The sequence below is a fragment of the Manacus vitellinus genome, unplaced genomic scaffold, assembly GCF_001715985.3.
Source record: "Manacus vitellinus isolate BGI_N305 unplaced genomic scaffold, ASM171598v3 scaffold_6_pilon, whole genome shotgun sequence".
NCBI classification, from domain to species: Eukaryota; Metazoa; Chordata; class Aves; order Passeriformes; family Pipridae; genus Manacus; species Manacus vitellinus.
Window position 1 is genome coordinate 2,785,921 of NW_021940750.1, and position 21,182 is coordinate 2,807,102.

Sequence of the window (21,182 nt, forward strand, 5' to 3'; positions counted from 1 at the left end):
AAGACCCAAATATTCACATTTCCTAAATCTGCAATCCTATTATGTCACCCTACCCTCTACATCAGCGCCTGAAGCTATAGTTTTAGAAGACAGGGGCCTCAGAAAAACCATCACCTTAGAAAGTTCCCATGTATGAGCCTCCTTCCAATTATTCTCCCTTCTGTGCTACTGCAATTAGTACCAGAACAGAGCACAGCGTGGTAAATCCAGGGACAGAGATTCCAAAATGTAGGTTTCTGGCAAAGTCCACAGACCGTGAAATCACACCCTTGATCACCTACCTGCCTTCATCTTCTTCTAGCTCTTGGGCTATGGTTTTCCATCTTCTTACAAAACACTTACAGAACTGAGAGTCATGTACCATTATTTGTAGGCAGAAAATCTTCCAAATGAAGGGTGGCATAAGACGTGCACTGAACCCATATTTTTGAAGGGTAGAGAAATTCCTATTAGTCCTTTCTGGGCAATTCTGACACATAATGTTTGATAAGTGCACCTTTGTTCTACATGGCAGATAACCAGCTTAGTGTTAAGTGAGTTTTTTGATTAAAAAAATAACTGATCACAACAAAGTATAGTTGCAAAACTCTCTGGACAATCAGTTATCACGTAAGCTTTCCCTTGAAAGAGAAGAAACTTATTTGTTGATGCTTTTCAAGGAACCCAGACCGCCAGTCAAAAATTATGATTGGATCACACTGCTCCTGGATGACAGTTCCTTGGCATCAGGAAGAAGAAACTGGATTAGAACCTTCTTTTTCAATTGTGAATGTCTGACAGCAAGACAGAGCCCAGACTTCTCTAGCTTAACCCAGAGATGTGGCTCTGTAATTCAAATGAAATCTGAACTGAATTTTAAATTCAAAGAAAAGTAGTAGCTTCCAAACACCCCAAAACAAAACAAGCAAACAAACAAAAAAAAAAAACCAACAACATAAACCAACATGGAAAACCATTTATTTCATCTCTATTGTCTCCATGAAGAGCAGATCAATACAGATGAAGTGGGAAATGAATAAGAGCAGCTGAAAAAATAGAGCTAGAAAATACAATTCTCTCTGTATTTCCAAAAGTGACAAATGTGGTGGAGTGATGCTCCATTTCCTCCCAAGGCTCTCCATCCTCAGCTCCAGGGCTGACATAGAAAACTATCAAGCCCCTCCCTCCCACAAGCCCCATGCTACCTCCTACCAGGGTATCTTCCCAACAACCACAGACTATCCAGGCCTATGGTAGCAGCCAAGAAAAACAGCTCTGAAATTCTTTCTTCAGTGTCATCCACTTTGCATTCCTGAACACTGAGTACAAAATCCTGACTGTGGTTTTCAGTCTTGGCAAGGCTCAGTGCTGATGCAACAACACCAACTCATGGGCACTCACCTGGCAGTGCCTCAACTTAAATGTCAGCCTTATTTTGGGAAAGAAATCTTGAGAAACAGCAGGCACATCTTTCTGTGCAAACCTGCTTCCTCCAGAGCCCCATTTCAGGGTCCACTTAGCTGCAGTCCCTGGGCAGGGGGAACCCCCAAAGCCAGAACTAGAGGCTAGCATACCCAGCCGGTCCCTGTAGACTAATTGGATTAATCATCCTTCTAGGAAAATGGGAAGCAGATGCTACCTTCAGACAATTGAATGATAGAGTAGTTGGCATAGGAAGGCAACTTTGTAAAGAGGAATAAAACAATTGCTCTAAGCCTCCCTCATTGTTGCAGTGAAATTAGTTACTGCTGTAAGTCCAGGGTAAGGAAAGCTGAAAAAATTTCAGGCAGCAGTTCCTGGGCAGATAGAACTGCAAGCATGAGCTTTCCAGCACTTGCTGAAAAGTAGGACAGGAGCTGTCATAAAAAAGAACTGTGTCAACAGTTCAGGAATCTCTTAGGAAAGTAAATGCTTCTGCTGTCAGCAGCATACCTGCCTCGCTGCTCTGACCCGAATCGCCCTCTGAAGGCATAAACCCTCTTGATAAGGCCTTGTGCAGGTTGGAGAGTTGTACTGATTTACAAAAGCTGTTTAAAGACAGAGCTAAGTTGGTGCAATTGACATTGGGGCACCTGTTTTGTGCCCGGTGACTCCACCTGTTCAATTAGACCTGTTTTTAAACAAATTTAAGCAAAGCGAGGATAAGCTCTGCAGAAGAGATGATCTAGTAATTGTGCACATCTCTGTGGCAATAAAATATGCCTATGGAATTATGGCCTGGTCAGCCTTGTGAGCTGGGATGCAGGAAAGCACTAGAAATTTTATTTATTTTTATTGGTCTCAAATTGCCAAAAATTTTATCCCAAGCATCACAAAACAGAAAACTCTTCTTAAAGCATACCTATCGTGACCCTTTCATATCCCTTTCTCTCCTTACCTAGCACACAACTTTTCTATAAAAATATTTTTAAAATATTTTCACCAGCAGTTTCAGCTTTCCCATTTAAGAGCTGTCAGTATTATTCCTTATCCATTCATCCCCAACAGATGAACATCACTGTGAGGTAAGAAGCCCAGAAATAGGCTACCATCTCTGCTTTTGGTTACAGCATGCTCTTAAATAGTCTACACTGAACAGAGGAAAAGTTAACCAGGAGTTATCAGCTGCTATCCAGGCTGTAGTGTTCAGCTACGTCTGCCATAACAGTCTAGGGGTGCTGTAGAATGTCAGGCAGGGCTAACATGCTACACCTCAAGAAAACTCTGAAATATGGCGTGGGGCAGATGGTGGGTGACTCAGGTCTCAAGAGCAAGCTCAGAGCTGTGTTCAGCTAATGGTTATGAGGAGAGGGAGCTCAGTCACAGCAGCTACATGTCTTTCCTTCCAGATGTAGGTGAGCTGGTAGTATGGCAATAGAAGAAACATTTACTAATCATTTATCAGATAAACAGGCTGTGTTGGCTTTTGGAGTGGTTAGGGCTGAGGCAAGTAATCTCCAAGCTGAGTCATTTAATTATAGTGACCTATCCTAAAGTGCCTCAAGCTTTTGGCTCAATTTCAACATAAACAAATACAAAATAGACCAAAAGAGCTGGACTGCTGAGGCTAATACTACCCTTTAGGAACAAGCAATGTCAATAAAAAGCTGCAGACCAAGCTGGAAAGGGTCTTTTCCCCTCTGTCTCATAGCACCATCAACTTCTCATGGGTAGGGAGTTCTGGCTAAAGCTGTCAGTTTGTTGTTGCTTTGTAATCCCTGTTCTGCCTCCAGCCATAAGAGTGGTAGGAAAAGTCCTTAGTCTTCATGAGCTACAGGAATCGCCTCTGTTGTTTTCACACAAGAGCTTGGGAGGTGCAGTTCCATCAGAACGAACTGAATGAAATATCATTCATTCATTGTGGAGCAGTTGTTCAGTTCATTTCTCCCCAGTGTATCTTTTGCTCCATAAAACCCAACCAATCAGAAAAATAACAGAAGCCCTGATGTGTGGATTTTAGCAGAACAGGAATAGAAGAGCCAGGGAATGAAGTCCTGCACACCCAGACCTCTTTCTCACCTGCTTCTCATACTAGCAGCCAGATCTGCACGCACACACGTAAGAAATAACATTAGTGTTCCTTATTGCTTTGTAACAGCTCAGAGTCACTGTGGTGGCTCTGGGAGGCATCATGAGGTCTGCGCAGAGGTCACTCAGTTGTGAGCGCAAGTAGCACCATGACTATAATGCCTGTACACAGGAGCAGAATTTGCTGCAGGGAGTTCCTGGGAAAGAAACAGTAAAATTAGGAGGAGCCATAGACCAATTCCCATAGGCAACAGCAGAGAGACTCTCAAATCATTTGTTGTTTGCCCTTCGCTCTTTCAAATCTATGCATGGAGAACACAACAGCTGTGTGAAGTCACTAACACAGCTGAGAAGACTCTTTCCCAGCACCCCAAGCAAAGATGTTGTCTATAAACTGACATGTACTTGTTCCACTCAGCTGCAAGGCCCAACTCCAGGTTTCAAAATCAACTTAAGCTGATTCAGTCTTGTAGCTTCAGGTATATATTCCTGTCCTCTCACTCACAAGGGAACCAACACTTCTGCATCATGTTCATAGGCACTTTAGGGATCTCATCCAGCTAACAACCATAGTTACAAAAAGGAAAAAAAAAAACAAAAGCAAGATGATGAATTTGGCCATTCTTTTAGCACTATCTCAGGTTTATGCTGGATTGAAGCGACTGTATACCTCCCACCTCTGCATACTCTGGCAACAACCTCTGCCAGCACAAGAGGTTACCAAGCCAGAAGCAAACTCCCAAATTAGTCATTAACATTTCTCCACCAGAAGTTCCTGCCTCCTCAGGAGGAGTGGAACTGTTTTTTTGAGGAATGTTTCAGTCAAAATTAACTAGGTGAGCCAAGGCATCTTATTTAAACCACTTAAGTTGCCTGTCTCATTACAACTGAAATAGAGGGGAACATTCAAGGGCAGCTCTGCCAGCAGATCTGAGAGGGCCTTTACTGCAGTACAGCTGGATTTGGAGCTGCTACAGCTTTAATTAGACTGCAAGAAACTAGAATAATACACGGCGGGAGGCCAAATATACTGGAATATATACACCAGTGCAGAAGAGAAATGACTGAGGTGGGATACAATGACAGACTACGAAATGTTGAACGATAAAGAGAAGAAAACTATTATTTTCTACTGACACAGCACCACGGTGACATCTAATAAAAAAAAAAATCAATAAGCAAGAGTGTAAGAACCAAATAATAAGTATCACTTAACACAGTGCAGTAAAGCTATGCAAACTTTCTGCCAAAGGGAGATTGCAGAAGCCTGAACTAATGGATAAGGTCAAAAAGGAGTGAGAGAAGCATGGGAAGGATAGATTCACATGTGGTTACAGACATACACACCTCTATGGGGCCCTGCTTCAGACAGTCCCTAAACCAGTACGTGCCAGAAGCTGAAAAGACAGACAGGGCAGCAGCTGTCCTAACTGGACATGTTTCTGAGGAACTTGCTCTCTAGCTGGTCATGCTACATACTGTGCTAGCACAATATTTTGGGACTGACCCAGTTAAAGGTTCTTGTGGTTTAGAGGGTCTTTGTAGTCCCATAAGCACAACAGTCCCATAGTACAGCAGTCTATTTTGATTCCAGCCTTGCCCATGGGATTTGAAAAGCCAGCATTCACATGCTTCCAGAACAGGCACAGGGGAGGGTTATATCCCTGCTCCCTGGCAGCAAAAATTGCTGCAGCAGAACAGGAGGGAGCACTTACCAAGGATTCTTTTCCTCCAGGAGATCAGGCACAACATTTACCAGGGCAATATACAGAAATCCTCCAGAAGTGAAAGGGAGGATCCAGGCTACTGTTTCACCTGCACAAATACAGGAAGCTTTTGTTATTACTGAGACAGAGCCATGGGAGACAACACTGAAGGAAAAGAAGATATACACGTGGGGACAACAACCACCTCCTTTCCCCACTCCAGAGGTCACAGGGAGCCTTACCTGCTCCTTTTGGTGACTGAGCACATATTGCAAAGCAGGCTCCTAGAATTCCCCCCAGAGCTGTGGAAAGCTGCATTTTGGCTGCACTCCAGCGGTCAAAGCCAGCCCGAAGTAAGATTGCAAAGTCTCCAACCTAAGAAAACCAAGAGTTGACAGTTAATAAATAAGAATATTAAATTCTCAGTCACAAAGGCTGTTGCATTCACAGCAAGACCAGCGCTTCAAGACTGCTTCTGCTTTTCCATGTTGTCAGTTTCCCAGAGGGAGCAGCTTTCAAAAGGACAAGAAAATATTAACCAGACCCAGGCCTCCTCTTAGTAGGTGAAGCACCTTGTAATTCCCCTCACAATGGCAGGATCCAAAGCCCTCTCACCTCATGTGGGATTTCGTGCAGGAGAATGGCCACTGTGGTTAGGAACCCAACCTGCAGCAGAGAGAAGGTGATTAGGAAACAATCAGAGTATTCTTGGATTCATCCAAGGTCCCATACAGGGGACCCATGCACCATCAGGTCCCATACACTTACAGGGATCAAGCTGTAACAGCAGATCCTACACAAGTTCAGGGTTGACTGGGAGTTTATCATTCTCACAGTCATGGTCCTCCAGCTCAGGGCACTGGGAACCCGACAGCCCATCATCAGTGTTGAAAACCAAAGTAAAAAAAGCATTAAACATCTCTTCCTTGTCTATGTCCCTGTCTCTGAAGTGACCATCCTCATCATGTAAGGGGTCAAGGCTATTTCTGGCCTGGCTTTTGAGTAGATGAGCTAATCCTTCCCCCAGTGCCAGTCCAAATGACTAACATGTCCCAGGCTTGAAGAAGCTCTGCATCAGAGGATCAGGATAGAGTTGGTTTTTACTGTAGTCTGCATTTTCTCAGAAAACTCCATAAAATAGGAGGGAACTCCTTACATCTTTGGATGTTCTGCATGTTGCATCACACTTGAAACAAGGCCTCTCCAGTTCAATACACAGCTGGGCACAGAAACCTTACCTTTCTGCTAACCAGGAAGCTGGTTGCTACTGCCAGGCCATGTGTGAAGTTATCAATGGTGTTGGCCAGTAGATTGAGGTATCCACTAATCTGCAAAGAGAAGGAAGAGCCCCTGATAAAGGAAGAGACGTAAGAAGATAAAAGAAAGCACATGGCTTAGACACAGGTTATGCAGTCACAATCAGGTGGGAAACATCAGAACATGGAACTTCTACTGAGGGTCTTAAACTGTCAGTGCCTGAGGACAAATTAAATGTAATTTTTGGTTTTAGAGTAAACTAAGTTTTAGGGTAGGCAAGTATTGTCTGAGATTAGAATAATTACCTTGTGCAAATGACAAAGACCTCTAGATATAGAAAAAGAGAAAGGAAAAAGAAGAAAGCCAAAAATGTAAGAATATATTTCATTCTAAATTGAACCAATTTTAGGTAACACTGACTACTTTACACAGGTAACTGGCTTCAAATATGGCCTGATCTTGTTTTCAAGCCATGTACTTTAATATCCAACTGTTAAATATCTCCTCCTCAAAAGCTGGCAAGAACAATGCAACAGAAAAATGCTGCAGAAACTGCTTTTTATAACAAAATAAATCTTCAAACATTGTACCAAAAAAGCTTGTGCTTGTGGGTTTGCTTTCCCTTAACAAAGAATAACAAGAGTGATGACAGTCACCAAAAAGCCACCTACTAGAAGGCTAGATAGCATGTATATGTATTTGCATATAAACACGTTTCTTAAAATTATAAGCATAAAGCAGCTTCCTTTCTCACAAGTCCATCTCCATGTTAGACTTCCCCATCATTCTAACTACGGTCACCTCAAGACATATTCTAAGTATTTGATTTAAAGTGATTTATAAGGGTATCACCCCATCTCTTTAGCTCACATGTTTTTGGGTTTTCTTCCATCATATATGACTTAAACTACTGTGTGTGGGTCCTGAGATACCACAGTTCACTATATGGCACAGCAGTTTAAATTATTATCAAACCAGGTGCTAGCCAATATACCAGGCTGTCCCTGGACTGCAAGAACTCCGAATATAGGGTAGTATCCAGTGAGTGGAGAGACTATCTAGAAACTGTGAGGCATCAACCTCTTACTTCACCATAGTGTAAGATGCCAAAGTTCAGCTGGAAAAGCACAAGTGGGGATGGATTTAATTAGCTCTTTTTGGTCTTTTGCTCTTCCCTGTTTTTATCAACTCTGCTTGGTGCATCTCTTCTTCCTGTCATCTATATACCATGGCTCAGGTGGGGCTTTCTGTCAAATTTCTCTCTCCAGATCACCACCTTTCTGCAGGGCACTTTTACTTCACAATCTTGGGCCTTTATGGGCTCTAAATTTTTAAAAGTGCATTGATGATTAAATATGACAATAAGGGATTAAGCAAAGCCTAGCTAAGCTCAGTTTTAAGTAATAATCTAAGTAGCATCTCCACAATGGATGCAAAAGAAGTCCCTGTATGCTTTTGTAAAAAAAGAAACAAATAGATGCATGAAGGCAGACCCAAGAATACAGCAGTTTTACTTCTCATTCTTCATACTCTGAGTCCTAGACAGTCAAATATGACTATCTAAAATTCTCCTTTTCATGTTGTTTTTTTATGTGACTGCATTTTCCCCACAGGATAATAATAATTATTCACAGAAGTTTTACACAAAAATGCTTTTCCATACCACCATATAGGGAAAAAATAGATTTCATGATTAAAACATTATGACTTTTTCTTGTCAGTGGCTTGGGCAAAAGCTGTCACTGAAAGAAGCAAAGCCTTGGAGTGCTCAGAAATAAATTGGGTTGATTTGACAGTTATGAGTCTCTGACATTTACATTCTGTGAATCCCTAATAGGATGTTCTTGTTGCTCATAAAGAGCATAGCCAGATGAAGTGTTTATGTTCATGCTTCAGAATTTATGTCAATGTGTAATAAAACATACTTCCTCAAATCAGCAAGGACCCCATGTGCCACAGGGAAAAAGAAAGCATAAGCAAGGCAAAAGTACTCTACAGCGTTTTCACTTGTTGAGGATATAAAGGCTGCAATGCTGGACAGAACTGATCTATGTTTGTGTGCAAAGGAAACCTCCCACCTGCAGTTTTTAAGATAGGACAAATTATAGCAACAGCTAAAAAGCAGAAGTTCTAATATATATGCGGACAATGGTCAACTGTTTACAGCTTACTAACCATTAAGCCCTGATGGGTGACTTTGTTTAAATAGTACCTTTCCCCTTTTGCTTGCAGAAAAAATGGGGGTTTCTGAGTGAATAGTAGAACCAAAGAAGTCTGTCTTGCTATGGATTTCATGCAAGCACCTACTTTGTTCATTTCCAGCATCACTGTTTCCCTGCACACCCCTTCACCACCCTGCACTGCATGACAGCCACCTCCCCACCAGGTAAGGGCAGCGAGACTTACCCCGTAAGCTACCAACCAGGTGGGCCTGTCGAGCAGCACACAGAAGCTAAGTTCTGACAGTGTTTTATAATAAGGCATTAGTTTGCATTCCTCCTCTACTGCCATGCTGATTTTTATGGAACTTGCAGAAATTGGATCACCTTCAAGACTTCTATCCTCTCTTGAACTCAAGAAAAATTAATTATGGGTTCAAAAGTTATTTAAAATGAAGGGCAGAACAGATGGACAGACAGATGGAATGACTGCTTATGTTGTTGCCTAAGGAAACAGGCTAATAACGCAGGAGTATCTTGGTAGTTTTGGTAATTTCCACCCTACCAGAAAATCTATTATTCAGATCATGTGCTCAAAATGTAGAAAGTTAAAACTACATGCATTAAGTCATTAGCTTCTATTTCATGCATATCGACAACAGTCTGTAAGAGCAAACAGATGTGTTAGGATTTTAAAGCTAGAAGGGCTCTCTATGGTTGTCTAAACCTTCTACATAACACAACTGAAAGAATCTCATCAATTTCTGCACAAAGTCCATTGTTTGTTAAGCTATAATGTACTTCATAGAGAGCATCTTAAATCACAGCTTAAAGCCCACAAATGACAAAGAATCTGCTATCTCTAAGGTAAGTTGGTCCATTGGCTAGTTACCCTCAGTTACAGAGTTGTCTCTACCTTCTAGTCTGTTACTGTTTGCTATAGCTTTAACTATGCAAATTTAGTCATGTTTCTTACATGGATATTTGTATACTTTAAGTTATCCTTGATCTGTCATGAGGACAGAGCTAACCTAAAGGAAACCACTTATCATGTACTGCAAACTTAAAATATTTATTTCATCTCTTTCCTGACTCTTTTACAAATTATCAGTAACATTTTGGATATTTGGAATAACACTACTGGAAAAAGTCAGATAGTTGTTTCATTATTGCTGTACAGAAAGAGGGACTGTCCCCTCTTCTCTTACATACTATTTCCAACTCACCCATCCTCCTGGCTGTAGCATCATAAGGGAAGAATGCGTTCAAACAATTTCCTACTGTAATTCTCATACCTTTTTCCACTGCATTGACTTTCTAGAAACTATCCCTATCTTGTAAATATGATCTGTGTTCTTTCTCTGATCTATTCCTTAATATTTGCATGTATCAAAACCTGTTAAAAATGCAGCACTTTTGGTGAAGTTACTCAGTTTAGCTGCTATCACTGACTTCATGTAGTCACGATGTGCCATTTATGTAATATAGTAGTATCTGCAAATGTGAAGACATACTGTTTTTATAAATAATCACTTAAAAAAAATCATATCCCACCAGTGAACAGATTTGAGGGGGGCTGCCTTAATCCAGTCTCTATTGATAATATAACTGATTTTTAATATAACTAATATTAGCAAAGTTGATTTCATGCAGTATTAGTTTTATTAGAATGTGGGGAAAAGTTATATTTTATATATGTTTGTCATTACATTTATCAAACAATTTTATCACTGAATAAAAGGCAGGACAAAATGTCTGGCTGATAAGAATTTATCTTCCATAAGATCATACAATTTAGCATTAATTACATGATTATTTTTTACATTAGGACCATGTCTTGAGCAATCATATCCTCTATTGGTGTTTCATTTCTACTTGAAATCAGTGGTAGACTAACCATCCTTTAAATCTGTAGTTCCTTATATAAACCTTTCTAAAATAAGGGCACAATGTTTCATAACCCAGTAATATTGATTTCTTCACTACTATCACCTCTAGAAACACCAGTGTGGCAGCTTGCATTTTGTGTAGTGTTCTGAAAAAATTACATGAATGTGACAGATATCAAAAATACTCAGTGATCTCAGCACAACTTTCATGTTGTGTAGGAAGAGCTATTAAGTTACAGCAAAACAGATTTAAAATAGAAAGACAAAAGAGCCTCTGACTGACCACACATCCAGGTTTGGGCTAGTTCATGCAACCACACTTTCTGTTCATGGTTACTCTCACACAATCTTCCACATTTTTATGGGCTTGCAATCTCAAATTGTAGGTCCTCCATCACCAAAGTGGTTGTTTACTCTCTCACTTGTAATGTGCACCCAGACAAGGGTTTCCACAGTACAAAGATAGTAACACTAAACTGAAAGCAAAGCCAATGTAAAGGTTATCCACTTCCCAATGATACAGTACTCCTTTTCCTCCTCCACCTCCAATCCTATGAGCTTGCTGATCTCCCTTATTCCAGCACTGCAGGCTGCCTGTCTACATGCCAAGCTGCTTCAAGAAGTTAAGATAGGAGAGAAACAGACCTGGGGGTGGGAGGTGGGTGTGTGGGTGCAGAAAAAAGTCTGTTTAGCTCCCTGAATAGGCTCACTGTGGGGTCAGATGAGACCAGTGCAAAGGAAGTGATGGGAAATACAGTTTTGGAGACAGAAGTGGACAAGAAGTCCTTTTTGGCAGCAGATAAACTGATAATCTGAGAAACTGAACTTCTAAGTTCTATAGTGGATAGCTTCAACACACTTCCAAAAGGTGTCAAAACACTTCCACCAAAAGGTGCCTTAAAAGTAAAAATGCAGCTCACATTGGTACAATGCAGGCACTAGAGAACAGAGAAATCATGGCACAAAAAATTAAGCAAATAAAGATATACTGACTAGAAAAAACAGAGAAACAAAACGTGAAATTCTGTATTTTGGTATCAGAATTCAGACAAAACACACATCATCAGACTTATGCCTTCATAATATTGACTTTGCCTCTTCTGCATAAGCTACAGTGTAGATTTTCTCCAAGTCTGCTGTTTCCTCCCTGCTGTGACCAGGACAGACACTTTGATAGAGCAAAATCAAGCACAACTCAAACATCGAGTTTTCCACTCAGGCACAGTTCTTTCCACAGACAATTCCTGACTAAGATGTGAAGGTAAGTTTATGGGTTTCTTACCTTGATTCTGTTGTTTCTTGTACAAGACTGGAGAGAGGAGCCATTACACTGAGCTCGTGCTTTTTGGGATTGGCCTGCCACCTTTGGCAAGGAACAGCCACTTCCATTGGAAATCTTTCCAGCCGGTGCTTTGGAATCACAGTCCTAAATTAGGGGAAAAAACTTGTCACTCACTTTTTTTCAGTGATGAGTGAGCATGAATCAGGATTAGAAATCCAGTCTTTACCCTTAATCCCTTTGTCCTTACAATGTAAATCAACAGCTTTGGCACCCCAGTTTAATAACAACTGCTAAAAATGAGACAGATTCAGAGAGCATTGTGACATCTGCACCGTAAGACAACAAGAGCAAATACCTCTTAGTCCTCAAGACTAGTAGAGAGAGGAATTGGAGTCACGTCCCCTTGGCCAAGTTCCTCTAGAAGGACAAGAGACTGAGCCTGCCAATCCTGCTAGCAGCTGCTGCCCACAGAAATATAACTCAACTGGACAGGAAATGGGGGAAAAAGAGTCTTGCTCTCCCCAGTCCATCACAATAACCTTCAAAGAAGGTGTTAACCTGATCATTTGCTGAGCCTGTCAGATAAGGTGGATGAGGTGTTTAGTACAGAGCTTCAAATATAAGAGCCTTCCCTCCCCTCGGGCTGCTAACTTACCACACCAGGGTAGTCCTTCTCTTCTTTCTCTAGGAAGATCTTCTCTAGCACCAGGAAGGTCAGGAAACCAGTGATGACCCAGAGACCCAGAATCTTCTGCTGCTGAAAGCTCTGCTCTTCTCCTGAAGGACAAGAGAGAAATCTTCATGTCTCTATTAAGTACATAGTTTTTCAAACATATGAACCCACCACGCCCCTTACAGCCCAACCAGCAGTTCCAAGTCAAAACAAGAAATGACTATGGAAAGACTCCCTCCAAGGTAACAGGAGCAAACACATCTCAAAGCAGATTAGTTTAACTTGCTCATTCTTGATCTAACAGATATCCTCATCTCAGGTCACTCAGAGTGAGAGCTACCACCCCGTTTTCTTCAATAGCACAACCCAAAATATTTCCTGACAACACTGTGAATTTCCCTGAGGTCCAGAGGCAAGTGAAGATTACATCAACAAAAATCCACCAGCTATATCTACTAAGCAGCAAGCTCTGACTTGAAATCTGCTGTTAGTGGAGCTACAGACTCACCTTCCCCTTTCTGCCACACCTAGGTAAGTTATTAAGCCCAAAGCTATAAACTTCCTTTTCAATTAGAGCCAAGCCTGTGAGATAATAATCCATTCAGTCTGGCTGCAGAAATGGAGATTGCATTGCAATGGAAGAAAAGAATGACTCTGTAACAAGGTTTACATGGGTCAAGGAAACCTTTATGCTTCAGGACAGTCTGGCAGAAGCAAGCAAACTAGAGTAGGAAGACAGAGTAATTTGGGAACCACTGTAGAAAGGGGTAAAAAAAGGAGAGCTGGTTCTGCCTATGGTGCTAGAGCTGTGAGAAAGAAGACTAAAGGCCCAGCAGATTTGAAATCCTAGGACATAGGTACAAGAGAGTCTGGGAAACCCAGGGCATCTTCTTTCCTCTCTCATCTTCTTTCCCCTGTTTTCAGCAGGGAAATGATTTCTTGATTTCTCAACAGGTGGGATGCAGCCACACTTGCCTTCTATGCCATCAGTTTTCTGAAGCAGAGAGACACAACCATTATAGGTTTCAACAACCCTGGCTATCTGAGGGATGAAGGAGTTACACTGATACCACAAATTCTATACCAACTCAGACAGTGTTTCATTTGCTGGCGAACACAGGTTTCTGTGACCTGCATTTCCTTTCCCTTCCCCCCACGCCTCACCCTCCATTCTTAATTATGGCTCTATGGTCAATTTTCCATGATTTCTCCTTGAGCAAAGATTGCGAGGGCAACACATATGAGCTCCCATAAATCCAAGTACCCAGCAGAGAGGCCCCAGTTAGTGCCAAGAAAAAGGTTCTAGGATTAACATTGTTATAGGGACAGATTTATAAAAAAGATGCACCTGATCCCCAACTGAGATGGTGCACAAGTTCATATACCAGACCACATACACATTCATAACCTCTCATCGGGTTAAAGAAGCATTCCCTTTCCTTACAGAAAGGACAAAGGAAAATCAACAGAGACTTACAGGAATCCAAGGAAAGATAGGGGAATTTGATAGACAAGAAAACCAACGCAAGTTACTAAACATAAGTACTCTAATCTGAAAGTCTCTGGAGGACTGCAGAGTACAAAGACAAAGTACTACATGTGTGTTTATTGTTCTTACATCCTTCCCTAGGCATGTGCTTTGAAAGAGAATACCAGCTTAGACCAGTTTTTAGGCTGACCCAGACTGGCTGGTCTTGTGCTTTCAAGATGGAACAGACTCAAAAAATGTAGCAGTAGGCATAGCATGGGCTGCTTCCAGGCATATAAGGCTTTCATACCTGTTGTTGCAGTGCATGTGTAGGCCCAGGCTTCAGGAAGCAGGTGCAGAAACACATTCCCCAGTAGTCCACCAATTGCAAAACTCAACAACTGCTTCATACGGTGTGATCCAGCTAAAGAAAAAAAAAAGAAAAAAAAAAGAAAAAAAGAAAAAACCAAACAGACAAACAAACAAAAAAAACCCCACACTAATCACGACTCATCCAGGAGCCAAAACATTTCCAGCTGCGATTTTGCACAGAAAAACCTAAATTGGAAGCATCCACAAAGCAAGTTCTCAAAGGAGAGAGCACAAAACAAATGGAATGCAAGAAAAAGCTCTTGCACCACTTGCCTGGGACAGCAGTGTGTGGGAGGGACCTGGACCAAGCAGGGTAAAAAACAATACTCTTTGTACAAGCTCCATCCAGGGCTTACATTTGTCCTATCAGATTCTCAGGTGTGGACTGAAGCACCAAAAGCAGACTTTCCATTTTAGAGAATAGTATTTCTCTGACAAAGTCCTGTTCACTACTGTGCTGTTCAGTCACATCCCAGGACTTTTGGCTTCAGAAAGGCCAATGCAGGTAGCAGGTTTACCTTCTGACTGCAGAGCAGCTCCCGTCTCAAATGGGATCACCAGCAAGGGGAAGACCCCACTCAGCCCCACCATGAATGAACCGATGAGGGAACAGATCCAAGTGTCCAGCCACTCACTGGCGAAAAGGTTTCCCCAGGACTCTGCCTCCTTCTCACACAGCGAACCAGAACTAGCAGCAACATGACTCTTCGGGACCTGTTGAGCTCCACAGGCCACAATCAGAAACAAGGAGAGCGTCCCATCAAGCAGAAGTTTTTGTTTTGTCATTGCTAAGTGGTCTCAGCCAGGCTGGCCAATCTCTGAAAAGAGAAGGGAGAGCAGTTCTGAGAGTGTGCTCATCTCTCCCTCCCATCATCCCAGAAGAAAGGCCTTGGCCACACCATCCCCCCTTTTCAGTGTCTTAGCACAGGTATGTATACCCATATACATCTGGACATCTAAAACTCTTCCTGACTTCAACACAGCACTAAAGGACAGAGAGGCTGTTTATCATTGGTGTATGAAACTGCAGATGAGACATCTTGTGAAAGCATCTTCCTTCAGGTGGGCTGGACAAGGACTCCAAGTACCCTCATCCTTGCCCGTCAGTGTCCCAAGGCTTCAGAAAAAAGTATTGACCAGAGATGCTACCCAGATAAATCTTTTTTTTTGCCATGCAACAGCATCCATGTACAAATTAGGATGCAAGACAGGCAACATAACAGAAGTCTGTAAACTCATGAGTAGTGTAAAGATGGTGAACATGGATAGACTATTCACCGTCTTGTCAGACATAAGTACTGACAGTCACCACATGAAGTCAATGAGGGTCAACTTCAAAACAAACAAATATGACCCTTCATCAGCAAATAACTTGTGTGGTAGTACTTCTCCAAAAACAATGAAAAATTTTACATGGGTTCATCAAAAGACAGGGCAAGTACTAGAAAGATAAATCTATTGATTGTTAATAGTTAAACAGCTCACATTAGAGTCAAGAAATTCCCTTATGTGAAAGGAGCTGGAGACTGGAAAGATACTTTAAAAATATCATATATATTTGTCCTGGTTTTTTCCTTTCCAAGAAGGATACTGGGTTAGATGGTCTCTTAGTCAAAATCAGCACAGCTGTTACTAAGAGCTCTGCAGTCACAAGAAAACTGTAGAGAAGAGAGCATGTTAGAAGAGGAAAATAAAGATAATTACACTCTCATTGGCAAACAGGAAAGGAAAGCAAATGATGTAAAGGCTGAAGTACAAACGTTCCTTCAGTCTCCAGAAGAAAAAGCGAAATGTGACAAGCAAAATTAATCTGGAAATGGGAGAAAATAGCACGCTAGGAAAAAATAGCTTAACAAATGTTCGCGAAACAGCTCTTGATTGAGAGGGAATAACAGCATTCACCTGAAAGCATGCGAAAAAACAGTTAAAGTAATCTCTGAAGCATTAGGACCATCTTTGAAAATTTACAGGAATAGGGGAAGGCCACAAGAAGGCTGGAGAAGCATCATGCCTCACCTACCTTTTTAAAAGGAAAAAAAAAAGGTGGGAGAAGACTTAAGAAGTTACAGACCAGTAACTTCAATCCTCTGAAGGATTCTTGATCAAATTAAATGATCAGTTTGTAGTTACCTATAAGATAAGAAAGTGATAAAGATACCAAAGCATTAAGTAACAGCCAGACAGAAAGGGACCTGAAATTATCAAGACAAAATTCAGGATGTTGGAGCAAATCCAAGGGCTCACTGCAGATGAAAAAGTGGTGTTGCCCCTTTTCCCCACCCCTTCATGAAGCATCACCTCCCCATGCGCACACCAGACTCCATGAGTGAGCAGCGTCAGAACAAACTAGCAGGGAAAACCATTTTTTTAAAGAATCAGCCCTCTGCCAGTTTCAGTCCCTGGATGAAAACACTGCAGGAGGAAGGCACAGCTGCAGTGAGCAATCAAAAAGAAAATTAAGGGACAGGGTCCCATTGCTCCTGGGAAGGAGAACATCAGTCTCCAAGCACAGTGACCATGGATATCAGTAGTGGGGATGCAAGAAGGAATCAATAAAGATACTGTCTTGGTTTGGCAAGCTGTGCAAGAACCACCAAAACTTTTTGTGTAACCTCTCATTTATTTTTTTTTTAACAACAAAAAATAAAATCCCTCAACACAGCAAGTTCAAACCAGCCCAGGACTTTATGGTGTCTTATTGCAGTGTTTTGATCTGGCTGCTAAGGGCAGGGCAGGGGCAGGCACGAGGCCAGGTGTGGAATGAAATAGAAATGACAATACAGTAAGCCCAATGTACCACAAAGAAAAAGCATACATTGACTGAGAAATTAATTCTAAGCCAGTGGGTTTATGTTGCTACAAAGTAGGTAAATGTCATCTTGGGACAAATAGTAGTGACACTGTAGGTCTCACACAGGTGAGACATTGACCAACAGACTGCACCCAGCCCCACGTATTCTTCTTCATGAAATACATGCAAAAATCTAAGACATTGCAGTGGAAAGAAACAAAAATTAGAGTGTAGAGAGCATGACTTGGAAAAAACAACTGAAGGACCTGAGTGTGTTTAGTCATAGAAAGATAACACTGAAGGGAACAGAACAGTCTGCATATATTAAAAGTCACAAGAAAGGAGGAAAGTGCTAAACTCTTCTTCCAGATCAGTTCATACAGTAAACAAGACTCAGCCTGAATATGAAAAAACAAATTTACATAGTGCCAAAGTGGTGATATACTGAAACAGGTTGTCTATGATGCAGAATGTCTAGCATTGGTTGTTGTTTTTATTTTATTTTATTTTGAGCAAAAGAAACACCCGATGCAGATGGTATTTTATTGCAAAGATTAGATGCCTTCTCTGAAGTCCCTTCAGCCCTACACCTGTAATTTGATGTAAGCTGGAGAGATCCTTGCTCTGCTGACAGGGCCCTATGAAAAGGGGCAGATTTTCAGCTGTAAATCACTATTGGCACAACCACTTCAGAACAACAGGAATGGGGGTTTGGCAGCAAGGGACATTTTCATCTCTCATAGCACTCCATGCACCAATTCAACTCAGACACTGAAGTGAACAGGAACTAAGCTGATGCTTGGAGAGCAAGTAACAACTGCAAGGACAGCCTGATGGGCCAGAAATGCTGCCCTCTGCCCAGCTCCAGCACATTGCATACCTAGGACACTGCCAGGCCCTCTGGCTCCCCTCATGGCGATTCAGGCTCCCCCCTACAGCTATGCAAACATACACACAAAACTAGGGTAAAATTATGCCACAGAATCCCCCAAAATTTTCCCTGAAAACAAAACAAACCCAAAAAAAGACAGGAAGTTCTCAAAATGTTTGCTGTCCCCTAATTGAACAGAGTTTCTTCTGTTCCAATACAGTACCAATACAGTACCAATACAGTACCAATATAGGTTAAAGCCATCAGCCACAGGGGCATCTGTGCAGGTAGGTGATGGGTCTCTTCAAGCAGATTCCACCAGCCACAGTCTTCTTTCTGCTTACTAGCTGCTGCAAAAAACCTGCAGTTTACAGGATTTCCTCCTTTAAAATAGACGGGCACCCCTTCCAACCTGGGAGCAGGCCTGACAGACCTCTTCGTCCTTTTTGACAGGATTAGACCAGGAAAATGACTGAAAACTTTGTGAGGAACACAGCAAAAATAAATCAGGATTTATACAACCACACATATGCCTATGAAGAGGCAATAAATATACAAAAAGCCCCCGACCACTCTCTGCAGTTTGGTAATGATGGGAAGCAGCACAAGTCTCTTCTGCAACATCGTTGTCACAGCTTTTGAGAACCAATTTTGAAAAGTAATCACTGTAAGTGATCCAACAGGTCGATTTCTTGCACCTCATTCTCCACACTCATATGTGCCCCAAAGGACACTACTTTGACTAAGTGATCAAAATCCTGGAGAGGGGCAGTAGCACACAGGACAAAGAGCATGTCCAGGACTCTGAAAAAGGTCTGCATACTTGGCTTCATGTCCCTCTTCCAGAACAAAAAGGGATCAGGTTCCTCCAAAAAGGTATGGTGTTGAACAACAAATGGGCATAAAAGGGTACAAAACTGATTCCTCTAACTCACATTTGTGTCGGCCAACTTTCTGTGGCCAACAGGTCTTTATTCTCCTGTTACTCACTGAGGGAAAACCAGAACATTTCTTTACACCTGTGCTGCCTGACCACCAAGACCTCCTGACTCAAGAACAACTCCATATCTCATTCAATAAATTCCTGATGTTTATACAACATCTACGAGAAATTCAGTGTATCACCCAAGACATACCTAAACTGATTTTTGTGCCCAGCTAATTATTTAGAGCATATTGCTTCTTCCTAACACATCATAACCACTTGCTCAAAAAAAAAAAAAAAGGCACTTTTTATCTCTATAGCACCTTTGCTTTTCTGCCTCATTAGTAAAGTCTTTAAATTTAAACTGGTTGCTGCTAAGACAAATATTTAAGGGGATAAAGAGGCACAGTGAAGATGTAGTCCTAGGAGAAAAAACACTCAAGAGGAGGAAAATAATACACTGCCACTACAGTTGCAGAAAGTCTCTACCTACTCCTAATTTTAAACAACAGCATTTGTTTCTGGAACTCAGCTAGAGAACATCTGAGAACATCTTGAGAAATTTTTAGAGAAAACACCTGCAGGTTTTCTCAGAGACATCTGTGGTCACTATAAGGCAGAGGCATAACCAGGTACAGAGACATGTTTATCAAGAAGGCTGTATCACATATTTAGGAACGTGCATGGGAGAGAAATAGGCAATACATTGTTTATTTATCAGCTTTGACAATTGCTCCATTTGGCATCACAGCTCCCAGCCGTGCTGGATCACAACCTGGTCACCATTACCACCGGCAGCGCTCTCCAGAGCATGTGTTTGAGTATTCAGGCCTGCTCAGCCCCTTCTGAAATGGTCTCAGGACTGGAATAACCATGAGGCTTTCCCAGTTCAGGAAGAACAAACAAATGAGAATCTGTCATTTACACACTCCTGAGCAGAGGCAGAGGGAGGTTGCACACCAAGCCAGGAGACCCATGAGGCTCCTTGGGCCTCACCCTACTTCACTGAGCACCTCTGTAGTTAGCAGTGGCTGAGAACACACAGACAAAACTTAAAATGCCAAGGCAAAAACCTATTGGAAAAGAGAAAATAAAATATTGACACGATGACTATTCTGGCAGGAACCCATCTACTACTCTCCTAGACACTCTGCCTTCTCAGACCATACAGCTTCATCTCTGCCTCAGCGCAATTGCTCATTGCCACACATTTTAGATGTTGTCAAGGTGGAAGAAATCAGAAAGAAAAGGCTTATTTACAAGCATTTTCTCTGGAAGTTGGTTGCCTGGCCTTACAGTTGCAACAGAGTACTGCATGGAATGGGAAAAAAGTTAATTTTCCAGGGAGGAAGTATAATTTTCAGCCAAAAAATTCTCCATGAGCCACCTCCCTCCATCAGCCCAGGGGAGAGCTTTGAAAACCTCCTGGAGGCCCTTACCTTAGCAGAGGCACAAAAGGTCTCCAGTACTCCCTGAGCACTTCTTTCTCTCTGAGTCACTGCCCATCTTTAGGGAATGCACTGCTCTGGTGGGACCCCTCCCCTTTGATCCCTCTCATAAAAAACCTCTTTTGCACAGAGGCTCGCGTTTCTGCAAATGACAGCGTTTCGCAGCTAAATGCAGGGGATGCACAGAATTAAGAACAATAAGTGTATCGCAGGTGGGAACAGATTACAGACGCCGGGCAAACCTAAGAGCTGGCAAGGAAGGCAGTTAAAATCGAGTGAACACTACTAGAGTTTGGGAGACAGCGACTCCTTCCCCGTCCTGCATCCTTTCATCCCCAGGATGAAAAGAGGAAAGTTTGCGGACCAGATAATGGCGTTCACTCCCCTCGGGGCTAGGGGGAATCTCTCTCCTCCCAGCCCACTCTCCGTGGCAGCCCGAGGCAGAGGCCAGGCACACCGCCCCCCTCCCGCCCCGTCACCGGTGCCGCAGCCCTCGCCCAGGCCAGGCTCCGGCACCGCTCTCGCCCGCGGGCGACTAATGCAGCGGGCCCGCTAGTATCATTGCGTCTCACATCGCGGCGGATGGGACAGACAGCGCGGGTTTTCCATTTGAGGAACGCAGAGCGATGCAAAGTGAGACATACTTGCCGCGGGGGCAATTAGTAATTAACCCTGCTCACGCACCTCACTGGAGCAGCACCTTAGCTGCCCCCCGCCGGGGTCCCTGTGTCACCGTGGCCGCGCAGACCCGGCCCCCCCAACTCCGCGCCTCCCGCGGGGCACCCCCTGCCCGAGACCCTCTCGCGACATTGTCTGCCGGAGGACCGACTTCCAAAACTTTCTCGGCTGCCTCCA

General features: G+C 42.5%; 1 protein-coding gene across 2 annotated transcripts; it reads right to left on the reverse strand.

The window, feature by feature from the left end:
• Positions 1-942: 942 nt before the first annotated feature.
• Positions 943-16,417, reverse strand: SLC39A13 (solute carrier family 39 member 13). 2 transcript variants are annotated; one of them, XM_018082818.2, is made up of 10 exons: positions 16,313-16,417; positions 14,928-15,110; positions 14,231-14,344; positions 12,435-12,556; positions 11,780-11,923; positions 6,431-6,520; positions 5,808-5,858; positions 5,435-5,567; positions 5,202-5,301; positions 943-3,683 (listed from the first exon to the last, which is right to left on the reverse strand). In XM_018082818.2, the coding sequence occupies exons 2-10, from the start codon at positions 15,076-15,078 to the stop codon at positions 3,608-3,610; spliced, it is 981 nt and encodes a 326-aa protein (XP_017938307.1). In that variant the 5' UTR covers positions 15,079-15,110; positions 16,313-16,417; the 3' UTR covers positions 943-3,607. The 2 variants fall into 2 exon arrangements, with proteins under 2 accessions (XP_017938307.1, XP_008918013.1); XM_008919765.3 differs by having other exon boundaries at positions 14,811-15,110.
• Between the last annotated feature and the right edge of the window lie 4,765 nt (positions 16,418-21,182).